The following is a 14372-nucleotide window of genomic DNA, read 5'->3' on the forward strand; positions in this document are numbered from 1 at the left end:
TACTAATGTGTGAGGGGGCCTTTATTTTGCCATAACTTTATTTTATGCGAAAGTGAAGTATCCCTTTAAGTCCTATTCAAACAATTTCTAAAATAGATATACAAGCTACGTTTTTAATAATTGTGAGAAATTTCACAAATGACTGGTTTGGTAACCTTCAGTCACATGTTGACATAGGACAGAAAGTTTATCTCCAACCTCATGTTTTTTCATAAATGAATGCCCTACTTCGTCGTACAAGCTCATGTCGCATCGCGACACCGCTAAGTACGCTCCTGACTAAATAACTGCATTGGAACATGCTATTTTTTTATGGTGTTGGACACAAGGTATGGACTAACCAGTCTCTGAAATACTTCATATCAAACTTCTCCAGTATATGTCATGTATTAGTTTTGCTCTGGTGAAAAATGAATCAAATGCCCCCTGGTTTCATGAAACTACAAAGTTTAACAAACGGATGTTTAAAAAAATCTTTAATTCAGATTTATACAACCCAGAAAGTATATAAAGTGAAGTCAAATGAAATTAGTGTTTTCAGTAAGTGAAATGTGAATGATCTGTTTATGCATCACTGATAAACGAGTGAGATGGTTACTGCTGGCCTAAATCACTTTATTTACATGACAAAGGAAACTCAATTAACACATATGTAAAAAAAATTGAACTATGTAGTAGTAATGAGGGGGCACAGGCATATGTTGTCCAGTGAATGGGCATGATTGGTTCAGATTAAAGTGAGTAGAGAAAATACTTATCTTAGCTGTGTGGTTTACATAATACATTCTGTGGTGTGACATACTGACTGAGAATATATATTCCAGCTCAAAAAAACTAAACCTTGATTAGAACTGGGCAATATACAGATATTTACTCTTTCCTTTACTGGTTTTAAAGGCTGCATTATAGTAACGTTATGTAACCGACTTGTTCCAGTATTTACCTTCACCCACTTAATTAAATAGGCATTACTGCTGCTTTTTCAAAAATATCATTGCATAAATATTTTGTGAAAGCACCAATAGCCATCCCCACAATACTGTCCAAATATTCTTCTTGAGCCCTTAACTTTAACTTTCCAACACACTTTTGCATTCAGTTAACCACTTAAAAATAGTACTTAGTTGACCGGGGTCCCCCAAGGGTCTGTACTTGGCCTCCTCCTCCCCCGCCCCACATCAAATCTCTTCGCCGAAAATAGCCGGTCTACAAGCTCACGATGTGCTGTGAGCTTGTAGATCCGCTATTTTCCTCATTATGAAATGCCCTGATTATTATTGAAGGCAGAATTAGTCCTCAAGACAGTCTAAATGAAATGTCCATTTTGTCCTTCTGTCCATGTCTCTCCTCACATGGACAACACTCAGCTGGTCCAGGGGTCACGACCTGTGTGCTCCTGGGTTAAAATCGGACATAAGACAACAGAAGCACAAGTCTGATTAGTTGGGATTAATGGCTGACAGGCTGTCATTGCTAATGTGTTAAGTTTCTAAACGATCACATACAGGAAGCTCTACGCTCCGAAAACCACCAACAAACCAAAAAGACAAACTTATGTCTGCAGACAAAACAATGTGCTGCATTGTCTTTGACCATTCACAGGCTCACCAGATCCCCAATACACCATTTGCAATTGGTGTAACCCGATGAGATTGGATGAATTGTTTGCGAGATATACAAAGGACGGACAGAGATACAGAGTCATGGATTTTATATGGATGTTACAGGCAACTGGGTGAACTGACCTGGTATTTGTTGTAATGTTGCAGAGTGCTGCAGTGTTTGCTTTTAGCTTCTTCCTCGTCAGCATAGATCACTTGACACAAGTTACAGAAATAACCAACAACAGGCCGAACAAACTCTGTACCTGTAAGACGGACAGACAAACCGGTCAGCAGACAGGTCACTTTGTCAGTCAGTATTATGTACAGCCATGTTCCATGGTGGTTAAGACCATGCAGGTGAATGCAATGACAACCATCCACTAGTACCGGTACTACTGAATCAAAACTGTATTTCCCCTGTGGGATCAACAAAGGTCAATTCTTCTACATATCTACTACTACTGCTGCTACTATAGTACATACCGTACTAGAACTACTACTATAAGTACTAATAGAGATAATACATCTAGAAGTAGTAGTACAAATGGTTTCACTGGGTTATTCTTCCCGTCGGTTTGGTGCAGTATCTATCTACAGTAGTGGTGGTGTAGTATTTACTTGGTTGGAATGAAAACCTGAATACTCTCAGGCCTCAGTGGAACATGATTGGACTGTCTACTCAATATAATGTTGTGTTTCTCACCAACAGGCTTAGTTGGTTGGACGGGTTCAGCAGGAGCCTGATCTTTGACCTCTGCCTTGACCTCTGGGTTTTCCTTATTGCTGGCCCTGGGACACTAAAAAGAACACACAGATGAAACCACAACCGGCCCATATAGAATCTAGGGCTGCTAATCTGTTGATCATGTTTTTCAGCTGAATTAATCGATGCAGTTTAATTAAATACATTTCTAAAAATTGTTTAATACAGGGTTCCCACTCTTGATCAAATGTAAAATTCACTGACTTTTCATGAATCATGCTACGACTTGGGTCACACAGCAGATCAGAACATTAAATGAGCAGCACACTTTATGCATGGCTATGAAGGGCTCCCTCACGGGATCTGCTGAAAAGTTAACTGACAAAATCTAAGTTAACAGACACATTAATAATAATGACATAAGCACTGTCATTACAGTACCTCACTTCCTGGTTCAGACGATGCCACTTCCTCTGAGGTAGCAGGCTTCTCTTCCTGCATACTCTCTCCTGTCTCCTTTAATATCTCCTCTCTGTTCTCCTCCTCTCCTGTCTCCTTTGTTTTCTCCTCCTCTCCTGTCTCCTTTGTTTTCTCCTCCTCTCCTGTCTCCTTTGTTTTCTCTTCCTCTGCTGTCTCCTTTGCTTTCTCCTCCTCTCCTGTCTCCTTTGTTTTCTCCTCCTCTCCTGTCTCCTTTGTTTTCTCTTCCTCTCCTGTCTCCTTTGTTTTCCCTTCCTCTCCTGTCTCTATTCTGTTCTCCTCCTCTATCATCTCCTTTATCATCTCCTCTCTGTTCCCCTCCTGTCCTGTCTCTTTTATCTCCTCTCTGTTCCCCTCCTCTCCTGTCTCCTTTATCCCCTCTCTGTTCTCCTCCTCTCCTATCTCCTTTATTTCCTCCTTGCTCTCTCCCTTCTCTCTGTTTTCCTCTTCTGTCTCCTTTATTTTATCCTCCTTTCTGTTCTCCTTTCCTTCATCTGTAATTTTCTCCTCTCTGTTCTCATTCTCAGTCTCCTTTGTGCTCTTCTCTCTCTCCCCTGTTTCCTCCCTTCTGTTTTCTTCCTCTCTCTCCGTTCTCTTCCTCTTGGAAGCGAGCCTCCTGCTGCTCCTACTCCTGTCCGTGTCCCTCTTTTCTTCATCGGAGTCTGACTCAACCTTCCATCTGCGACACAAACACAGCAGAGATGAATAGACATGTTATATATTTACGCAATATAATGCAATATCACTTGCTCTGACTGAGGGGATGATAAAAGCAGTGGCGTGCACAGACATTTTGAGGGGCAGGTGCTCAAGTAAAAAAAAAGGGCACCTTGTGCGGCGCGCGGAACCGCCGGTTGTCCTAGTAGTGTGATATTTATTACAGGCACATCTTGTACGTTGTAATTGCATATTTATTTGTTTCAATAGCCATATGCTGTCTGATGCAGAGGGCAAAGGGCAGGTGCTCTAGCACCACCTAGAGTCTATCTGTGCACGTGCCTAGATAAAAGCACTGAGAGGGTGACCAATCAGTTTGCGCTGATTGCGCAGCTGCTGTATCTTAGGAATTATACAGCAGCTGACCATCACCATGAGTACCACCGCTCGCTAAACTGAAGTTATCGGGTGCAAAGAAACTAAACAGAGTGGAAAACGGAGACCTTCAACAGAAATGCTGCATACCAAAAAAGGCACGGTACGTCAGCAACACCTTGTGTATTTTGAGTCGACTCCCTTCCTACACACTGCTGGAAAATGCTAGAAAGACTATGGATTATACCATTTTGTTAACTAGGGCAATTCCTCATTGACAGTAATGTTAATCTATTAATTTTGAGAATAGACGCTAGTATTTTTTGTGAATAAATAAGGCTATGTGTATGTGATTAACAATGTATTGCCTGGCATTCACATCATCTGCATCTCAGGCCGACACACCAGCCCTCTGTTGGAAAAACCTAAGCAATGGTGAATGTCTGGGTGATCATCTAATTTATATCATGCCCTCCAGTGTAATAGTGATTTAATAACATGTTTGCCAGCGTTAAGCATCAAGATTCCACAAAAATATCAACCCAAACGTTTGGTGTTACCCAAACAATTTGATGCTAGATTGAAATTCTATGTCTATGCTATTTGTAATAGTTTGATAGAAAGAGAGAGAAACATCTAATACAATATGTACTGACCCAGCAGTGAGTGTTTTGTATTTATGAGACAGGTCGACAAGGAGGACAGAGCCGTTGAACTCCAGTGTTTTGCTGGTCAGGACCTCGGCTGCCCGTATTGCGTCTGATGCACTGTACATCTCAATGAAGCCCTGAAATACAAGTGAAAAATTATAATACAAAGTCACCATGAAATGGCACTCTACTTTGGTTTCCTTTTACATATTTCCACAATATTAACACAGGATATTGAGGCGGGATTTGATGATTAGATGGACTTGACTTGACTGACATGACAGACTACCACATGAGACAAATGAATTACATTGAATAAATTGGACTTGAACATTTCAATGAAATAATGTTTCTTAGGGAGTGTGGTTAGACAGACCTCTCTGCGGTTGCGAATGAGGAAGTATCGAGACACTTTGCCATAACCTTTGACGATGGACAGGAAGTCATTGTCGGTGTAGAACTTGAAGGGCAGGTTCTTAAAGTACAGAACCTTGGTACACTGCTCCTAAAAACAACAATACGACATTCTACTAAAGCACTCATAAAAACAGTGCATCTTAAATAATACACACTAGAGTACCATAACAGATACAGTACAGTATGACATTATATCCACTGTAATACATACTAGTCTATATCGACTATAATATAAATTACTGTATTTCTGCTTATAATACATACTAGTGTATGACTAATAGACGAATGCGTTTATACTATAATACATACATACTGTGTAAACAGAGTAGGTTTATACAGGTTTAGAACTCACCTCGGCTTTCTCTTTACACTTTTCTGCTGGTGGAAAAGAGAAATCTGTCAGATTATTCTAACCTGGGTTTTTATGAAATTCCCCTTTAAGAGTCAAATTGTCCAAGCATGTAATGAAGTGATTGGTTGATTTATTACCTTCCTCCTCTGTCTCCTCCCCCAGTTCATCCAGTGTGATACAATTGGACAGGTCTATTGGGAAATCTGGCTCTGACTGGAAAACGCACGCACACACACACACACACACACACGCACAAGCACACGTGTGGTCACATGTACAGTAGTACATACTGTACATACCGAGTGTTTGGTTTCAGTTTGTAATATTGTGCCATAATAATAATAAAATGTGTCTCATAAAACATAGAGATCAACTCCCAGCCACTCTCTACACCAGACAGGATTTACTGTGGTGCATCTTATCATTCAACACTTTATCAGATATTAAAGGTTTCATACTGTATGTCTGAAAGCTGTATATTAATATTAAAGCTGATCATTAATATTCTGAAAGGACTTCTCCCTACCTCCGCCTCCATGTCTCCCACTGGTACCGGTGCCGTCTCTGGGACCTCCTGCTGGTCACTCTGTGCTACCGACACCTCCACTGGTTCTGTACTGGTCGCAATGCTCTGCTCTACTGGGACCTCCTCCATCTCCTCCTTCACTGCTGCCACGGTAGAGTAACTTCACTTTGAACCCTTTTCTTTTTGGTCACAATAGAATCTTCATATTTTCACATGGTTAGTTTTGAGCATGCGTTTGTTTTCAAATGTACCTGTTGTTTGGCCTTCACCATTCTCTTCTTCTTCTTCATCTGTGTCATCGACAAAATCTCCATCCTCTCCTATTACCTCCATTCCCTCGATGTCACTGTCCTCTTCAGACCTGTTTGGAGATCAGTTAGATTTCACTCCTACTGCAGAAGCTGCATAATTCATAAACGTAGATTTATATTATGTTTTACATGGTGATACTGCTACACAACAAATGTATGCTTTTAAATGAACAGGTGGAAATAAAAGGAGAGGGAAGCCTGCTGTTTTACAATAATATTTGTATGTTTTGATTTGTGATCACTATTCTACTTTGACCTTTTTGACTAATGAACAGATACTGACTAGCACCTCAAACACAGTTACAGTGCACGTGTGTGTGTGTGTGTGTGTGTGTGTGTGTGTGTGTGTGTTGCTCGAGTTCAGAGGGAAATGGGCAACAATAAACTCACACTTCGTCCTCCTGGTGTCCAGCGTTCTGTTTGGTCTCTGGTTGGGAAGGCTCTGAAAGGGTCGGCCTATCAGCTGCAGGCTTTGTTTCTGTGGGTGTGGTAAAGAGGGTGGACTTGGTCACCTGCTTGATTTCCTTTTCTCTCCATGGTCAAGAGTTATGGACCTTACACACTGGGAGCGTGACGAATAAATCATATACGAAAATGTGTCTGCAAATATTTCACATCAAACTATTAATTTGGTGATGCCTCATGCAGGTTGATGCTTTTATTGCCGCGAATGAGGTTTCATTTCGAAAATGAATAACACTGCTTTACTGGCAAGTTCTACACGTAGCATAGAAAAATGTTCCATGACCCAACGGGTGGGCGCGTGCGATGAGCACAAACGTTGAAATGTTCATGGGATTGCGCCTTCCGGATTGCCTCCGCCTCCCTATCTTTATAAATGAATTACTAAGCACGTCAATTACGCCCCGTGTGAAAAGACCTTCAGGGTTCAAGTCAGATGTCATGACAACCACATAGACCCTCTATACTTAGTAAAGTTGACCCGAGTTTGCGTTGTACTTGGTATGCTTTTTTTTCCCTCTACACCAAATCTCTTCGCTGAAAATGTGATGTTAGGTTTAACAGAGTGGTTTGATTCTCACCAGGCTGCTGTGTGTCGGTTTTGATGGGGGCGGAGCTTAACTCCTTGGATTCAGACCTGGCCCTCCTCTCACTGCTCTCCTTCTCTCCCTCTCTCTCCTTCTCTACATCCCTCTTCTTCTCCACCTCTCTATTTCGCTCCTTGTCCGCCTCTATCTTCTTCTCCTCTCTCTTCCTCTCACTGCTCACTCTCTCTCTGTCCGTCCTCTTTTCCCTATCCTCCTTGTCTCTACTCCTCCTTCTCTTTGAGGGTGGGCTCCTGCTCCTTGTTCTTCCTGCACTACGTGGGCTCCTGCTCCTCGTCCTTCCTGCACTACGTGGGCTCCTACTCTTCTTCCTTCCAGAACTCTCCTCTTCTTCTTCGAATTTCTTCGCTTTTGGCACTCTCCTGCAGGACATTAGAAGCAGTGTTAATGATTAACATTAAATCAGTGTTCATCGTTATCATCCATGTTCATAAACACCAACACCACATATTCATGTGGTCTTGTCCCATCACGCTGTACCAGAGAGCTGTACAAAGATTGAAAACTAAACATGGAAAGAAGTGACTGCATTGTTAGCAAAACCACATAAAAGCTGGGTTGAATGAATCCAGAATGAAACTTACATGAGTGTGTTATATTCTCCAGAGTAGAACACCTTAATGGCCACATCGTTTATTTTCAGGATGTTAGTGGAATAATAGTCCACCAGCTTCTGAGCATCTGGTGCAAATTTCATCTCTACAAAAGCCTGTTTGAATAAAACAATTTATTTGAATAAATGACAGACAACACTAATGAAGCAGACAAATACTACACTACAAATAGTCTGGCATTGCCGGGGTTATACTGTAGCAATGACGTGTCATGAAGCAAGGCGTCATGAAGCAAAGCGTCAATCAGCGTGTTCAGATTTCAGTACTACCCAGCATTGGTCAGGTTATTGTGGGTGAAATCACCGGCTTCGAATGCCATCAATGCATTGAATGGGAGATTATCACGTTTTATCAGACCATTGAATGGGCGAGTAGGCGACGAGTAGGCGATATACTGACCTACCCGCGATTTGTCAGACCATTCATGGGGCGTAATCAGGAGCTACTGACCTACTTGGAGGCGGAGCAGTCCCCACAACATTATTTACGATTCTGTGCCTATCGGTACATAACTCCAACGGCGCTGAGTAGGCTCAGGCGAACGTCACACCGTTCAGGAAGGCAACTCGGTCGCTTTAGCTCCCTCGGTGGTCCTTCACGGGGTGACAGTTCGCCTGAGACTGCGCGCCTCCGTCATGGTCCGAAACCAAAACCAAAACCAAAACTGAACTATTTAAGTCATCTCCGTTGGTAGGTCAGTATGTCTTGATAACACCCAATGAATGGTCTGATAAATCGCGGGTAGGTCAGTATGTCGCCTATTTCGCCCATTCAATGGTCTAATAAAAGGTGATAATGTCCCATTCAATGCATTGATAGCATCCGAATCAGGTGGGTGAAATAGGCTCATCTCTACCCCTTGCCCACTCCCTGTAAACGACAGAGATGAAGGTTTAGGGGACATATATTACCATTGAGGGCAGGAACAGCGTGTACAGAAGAGGTCCGAAGCGTTTGAGGATGCTGATGAGGTCAGAGATGTTGTCCTCTCCTGAAGGGGCGGGGCTAAAACTCACCACACGAGAACTCTGGGAAAAGGCACACCAATAATATTTTTATTTTATTTTACATTATGCAGTTTAATTAAATCGTGACGCATTTCCAAGTGAAACAGGACAGGGAGGCGGGGACATAATGTTGAGCGGAGAGATGCACACCATCACAGGGTTGAACCCACTTCAAGCTTTGGAACCTTCAGAGACAGACACCCAGTTCACACTTTCACAGACACCCACAAAAATAGCAGATTTACAAGTTCAGCTCATGACAAGTGAGCATGAAGACCTGCTATTGTCAGGGTGCGACACCCACGCACAACTAAGTATGACTGAAGTTGAAATTACCTGCAGGAAGTTGAAAGTAGAGGAGTGATCAAAGACGATGTTCTGTCCACTAGACACTGGGTTACGGTCGTACCACTTAACCAGATCTCTGGCCTGGCTACAGGAGCCCATCTCTACAAACGCCTGCGGGTCACATATTCTGTTAGATCATGTATTAATACTGCTGACACTTCCTTGTATGTAGGAATATATACACTATAAACTTATGAATTAAGTGTGTGATTATTATTCACCTGTTAACGTTTCAATTCTGTGATGCAGCAGGATAAATACAGCATTATGTGAGTGTGTTTCTTATTTCTAAAAACAACCTACAAATGATACCAAACCCTACACAAAATGAATGTGTAAATGTGTAAAAACATGTGCAAGATTTTTGGGAGCAACAAACAAACAAATACATTTAGAACATTTGTAACTAGAACTGCTATTTTCTGTAGTTAATGAGATTCTATTATACCTTGTATGCGTGCGTGTGCGCATGTGTAAATAAGTCTTACCAATGATGGGAACAGGATAACTTTAACAACCTTCCCAAATGTTTCTACCAGGGACCTCAGGTAAGTCTCATCCACAGACTGAGCTACAAATTTGGCAGAAATCACCTTCCCAGTAGCTGGACGCTGGGAGACAGAAAACAAACTAGTTTCCATTCAGTTATAAAACAAAAATCCAGGAATCCTGCAATTACTTTTCTGTCATTACCCAGAATTCCCCTCACCACACCTCTGTCAACAGTGTCATGGTTATTTTACAACATGTTTTATTTAAGTTTTTTCTTCTTCAGCAACAACAATCATTTACAAGTAACCTAACCCTAAAGTAGGAGGGAAGAGTTTCGAAACTGTCTGAAAAACCTAGGTGAAAGGACGGCCTATTGTGTACACAAAATCTGAAATATAAACAGTAAATACCTTCTGTTGTGTCTTTTTATTTGGGTGAACTCGCTGGGCGGGCCTATCTTCATCCTTTGACCTCTGTGGTTGTTCGTCAGACCTTGAGAGACAGGATACATTTTAGTGTTGGACACTGCTATCTTACTTCACAAACGAAAAAAATATCTATCTGTGTGTGTGTGCGTGTGTGTGTGCGCGTGTAGTTGATGGTAGGATTTGGCAAAATATCGAATGCGACAAAAATAGATATTTTCATTGTATGTTTAAACAGTGCATAGTAAATAAACAATAAAAACAATGGTAAAAAGTGGAGTTATGCTGTTGAATTGTGACATTACCTCCTGTTATTATCCAGCCTACAGTCCCAGTCAGGAAACCTGAGGAGAGACAGGCAGACAACCATTACAACACAACTAGAACAACAGTCTATGGTTGTCCATTCTGCACAAATCTGAAAGCCAATCAGAAAATGCTTAATTAATTTGTGTTTCCATAGAGTTAAACAATCAATATCTGTGTGTTTCCCTTCACAGAGTTAAACAGCGATATCTGTGTGAGTTTTCCAGCTGCTGACTCACTGCTGAAGCACAGCGAGTTGTCCATCTGCATGCTGAGGCGCATTGACGTGTTGATTCCAGAACTGCAAATGACAAAACAAAAATATTAAAAAGGGACATTTAACCGCTGGAAACCACTACAAAACCACTACAATATTTGAAATTGCTGCCCTATGACCGGAATAAATTGTGCAGACATGCTGTGCTCCTCTCTATTGATGCAAGAACCAGCATGCTTGCTTTGTGCACCTCCCTCCAAGGCTACTCCTACCCGGTGCCGTGGTTACCAAAGGCTATCAGCCTTGTTTACAAGAGATGCAGCACAGCTCACGATGAAGCAGTAGACAATAATAGGCAGCTTGTTTTATACTTATTTAACAATATTGAAGTGACTTATGGTGTCCACCTGTGTCAGAAAACAGGAAGCTTGAGTGAATTCTTTCCATTTTCCAGTCAAGGGATAGTTTGCAAAATGTGGATCAGAGATGGACAGAACCCAACATATGTCGAGAAAACACAGGCAGGAAGTTGTAGTCTGCAAACTTGAGGACTTTGAACATGATGATGTTGGATTATGGTAAGGTAAATCAGTAAATATGAATAAATACATAGACTTTACATTAACAGAAAAATATCAATATAAAGGTAAAACAATGGAAATGGGGATTAGCTGGGGAAGGCATGTCTGAAGTGGTGCGTTTTGAGGGTGGATTTAAAAGAAGAGAGCGTGTGGGCTGCTTTGATGTGGGTTGGAAGTGTGTTCCACAGGTGCCTGGTCACCCCAGGTTCAGCGCTTGGTCCTGGGCGTTTGCAGGAAGTTAGCATCACCAGACCTGAGGGATCTGGAGGGGGCATAGTGGTGAAGGAGGATGTAGGTAGGGTGGAGCTAGGTTGTTGAGGGCCTTGTGGATTGTGAGTAATATTTGGAAATGTATTCTGTGTCTGACTGTGAGCCAGTGAAGGTCACGGAGGACTGGTGTGATGAGGTCTCTGGAGCGGGTACTGGTGGTGACGAGCAGGCAGGCGGGCAGCAGAGTTTTGTACATACTGTAGTTAATTGAAACAACAGCCTACCTGCCTTTGCCAGAGAGGAAGAGGAGTAAGCAGAAGACATGTGAAGAGACACCAGCAGGTACTTACCTTCTCTGACAACACGGTGATTTCACACAGAGAGCAGGTGTAAGGATATGTCACCGGGGTTGTTCCATGGAAGTCCAGGGCTGCTTTCCGGGATGGCTGCTTCTGAGACGAACTCGGCTGACCAACGTAGGGAGAAACCTGCCGTGGCTGGAGACTCCTGTACTCGTTAGGAGGTGGAGCAGGCTTTCTGTAATCGACTACCCCCGGTTGAGAGGAGAGGGGGGCAGTAGCAGGAGGAGGCATCCTGCTGTAGGGAGCGTTGTGCTCATGGGGCTGCGGCAGAGCATTGGGTCGATACTCCTCAACATGCAGAGAGAAAAAGGAAGGAGGCTTTATAGTGCTCTCCCCTGGTGCTGATGCTGTAGAGCTGGGACTGACTCTGTCATACAGGCCTACAGCAGCTCTGTCTTTATGGGCATAGTCCACTACGTAGCCTGATGACGACGCTGATGATGATGATGATGTCTTCTGAGTGACAGAACCGGTCTGCCGGGGGTTTCCCCAGCGGTCCTGCCAATCCTGGACCTGCTCGGGTGGGAGGGGTCTAGATTTGGCCACTGTCGGGCGAACGTGGTCTAGAGGGTACTGGATAGGCTGTGTTCGAAGTTTATCCCAATCCCCGGAGGAGGCGGAGCTAGTGGTCACTTGACGGGATGATGAGCGGGGAGGATGAGAGGAGGAAGAGGAAGGTGGAGCAGGAGGAGTGGGGAAAGTCTGACCACCTCCCCTCCTGACTTTAATTTGTTTAAGGAGATGAGGCAGAGAGTCAAGTGTGAGGGCGTCCTCTGGCAGCTCGGCCAGCAGGGACAGGTCTGTGGGTTCGAGTCCACAGCTTCTGAGGATATTGAGGGCACCGTCAGAGCCTGGCAACAACGGCGAGGCATAGGAGGAGGAAGACTGGGAAGGTAAAGGAGATGAAGGCTCCAGGGGCTGCCTGTAAAAGTGTTGGTTATTATCTGAGGAGCTGTAAGATGGGCGGGTGTGTTCGGTCGGTGCAGGAGCAGGATGTCTCCTGTATGGCTGGTGGTTGTTAGACATGGTGGAACCACTGAGCGCACTCTGTAGACAGAGGTCACCGGGGAAGAAGAGAGGGCATACAAAAAGTATTAAAAGATACATTGAGAATAACGTGAGGTTTCTGATGAGTGTTGGTTGGATACCTTAATCATACTGAGATATATAGGCAACAATATCTGTAAAAGCAGTAAAAAAAACAAACAAACAGTTTACGTTGTGTTTTGCATTCACATCATGCATTGCATTGTCTTGAGTGTGAAACAGCGTGCATAGTTCAGCAGCAGTAGTAGTGCTATTGAATATTTGATTGAATACTTTAATAACAGACTGTGAAGCTTAACAAAATTAGGTTTCTTGGGGAAATTACTGTAGAGTTTGAAGTCGGCTGTTGCAAAACAGGGAAATCGTAAAGTTATTTAAACTGGAATTAAATACAAGGATATACTGAACCTGTGGTGCAAAGTAACTAAGTACATTTACTCAAGTACTGCACTTAAGTACAATTTTAAGGAATTTGTACTTTACTTGAGTATTTCCAATTTCACTTTTACCCCACTATATCTCAGAGGCAAATATTGTACTTTTACTCCAATACAATGATTTGAAAACCTTAGTTACTAGTTACTTTGTAGATTTTGATTATTATCACAAAACATACATTAACCACTTCAGCTCTGTATACATTTCAAAAGATTTTTACAAAGTAAAAAAATTTAGAACGTTTTCCAGCATAGGTCAGCACAGCAGTAGTACACACTGAAGAAGCTTAACAAAGAGTTTGAAGTCGGCTGCTGTAAAACAGAGAAATCGTAAAGTCATTTAAACTGGAATTAAGTACAGAATATACTGAACCTCAATGGATAAATGATAACATCAACATTAGCTGAACCTAGCCTGGCCATGGATCTAAGACCGTCATGGATGAACTTCAATCTAGTGTTTGCATTTTCTCCATTTAAGGCCCTACATCTACATAAACGTTCGGATTTCAGATATAAAGTGCTTACCTCATGGCCACGGATGTTACAGTTATGTTCGGTCCCTCAGAGGTACCCGTATCTTCCGTATTGTTCAATAAAAAACATTTTAATCCGATCGGTGGCCATTTTCTCATAGTTAGAATGTATCAGAGTGCAATACACCTCCCAACCGATAGGATCGCGTAGTTGAAAGCATATGTAGAAAATACGGAGAAAATGGCCACCGATCGGATTAAATTGCTTTTTATTTAACGATACGGAATTTACGGGTATTTCTGAGGGTCCGTACATAATTGCAACATCCATGGCCATGAGGTAAACACTTTATATTTGAAATCTGAACGTTTATGTAGATGTACGGACCAGAAAGGGAGAATTAGCAAACACCAACTTAAAGTTAATCCATGACTGACAGTCATGTATCAGGGCTAAACCTGGCCTAGCTCCGTTAACTGAACACAGTTCAGCTAGCATCGGATAACAACATGTTTCGCACGGTCCCCCTAGCTAAATCTACAAAATCGCCATTATTCAGAAGTGGTTACCTTGTTTTACGAATGGTGACTAAATGGACATGTATTATTATCCAGCCGTGATCATCAGAAATGAACAGAACATTAACTCAGTTCGTATCGGATCACATTTGGCTACGACGGTCCGTTATAACGGTCATAACGCATAAACAA

At 42.4% G+C, this 14372-nt stretch overlaps 1 protein-coding gene across 5 annotated transcripts; it reads right to left on the reverse strand.

Moving 5' to 3' along the window:
* Nucleotides 1–458: 458 nt before the first annotated feature.
* On the reverse strand, nt 459–14358 carry matr3l1.1 (matrin 3-like 1.1). 5 transcript variants are annotated; one of them, XM_080415949.1, is made up of 21 exons: nt 14232–14358; nt 11690–12748; nt 10571–10632; nt 10331–10369; nt 10011–10092; nt 9597–9719; nt 9097–9219; nt 8665–8781; nt 7724–7848; nt 7116–7501; nt 6463–6550; nt 6013–6122; nt 5762–5901; nt 5373–5448; nt 5236–5261; nt 4843–4971; nt 4473–4603; nt 2749–3463; nt 2308–2401; nt 1746–1867; nt 459–1396 (listed from the first exon to the last, which is right to left on the reverse strand). In XM_080415949.1, exons 2-21 carry the CDS (start codon nt 12725–12727, stop codon nt 1364–1366), a joined length of 3759 nt encoding a protein of 1252 aa, XP_080272075.1. In that variant the 5' UTR covers nt 12728–12748; nt 14232–14358; the 3' UTR covers nt 459–1363. The 5 variants fall into 5 exon arrangements, with proteins under 5 accessions (XP_080272075.1, XP_080272077.1, XP_080272074.1 ...); XM_080415951.1 differs by having other exon boundaries at nt 4843–4965; nt 5236–5258; nt 5762–5904; XM_080415948.1 differs by having other exon boundaries at nt 5236–5258; nt 5762–5904.
* Nucleotides 14359–14372: the final 14 nt, after the last annotated feature.

The sequence above is a fragment of the Gymnoscopelus braueri genome (assembly GCF_963280865.1).
Source record: "Gymnoscopelus braueri genome assembly, chromosome: 20".
In the NCBI taxonomy this organism is placed as follows: Eukaryota; Metazoa; Chordata; class Actinopteri; order Myctophiformes; family Myctophidae; genus Gymnoscopelus; species Gymnoscopelus braueri.

Excerpts from the sequence above, each read along its gene's own strand:
- matr3l1.1 (XM_080415947.1), bottom strand. The coding sequence starts at position 12,727 with ATGTCTAACAACCACCAGCCATACAGGAGACATCCTGCTCCTGCACCG. Across the intron at positions 4,604-4,842 it reads TCATTCGCAACCGCAGAGAG|GGCTTCATTGAGATGTACAG; the intron begins GTCTGTCTAACC and ends CTTGTATTTCAG. Across the intron at positions 1,868-2,307 it reads CCAACCAACTAAGCCTGTTG|GTACAGAGTTTGTTCGGCCT; the intron begins GTGAGAAACACA and ends TCCGTCTTACAG.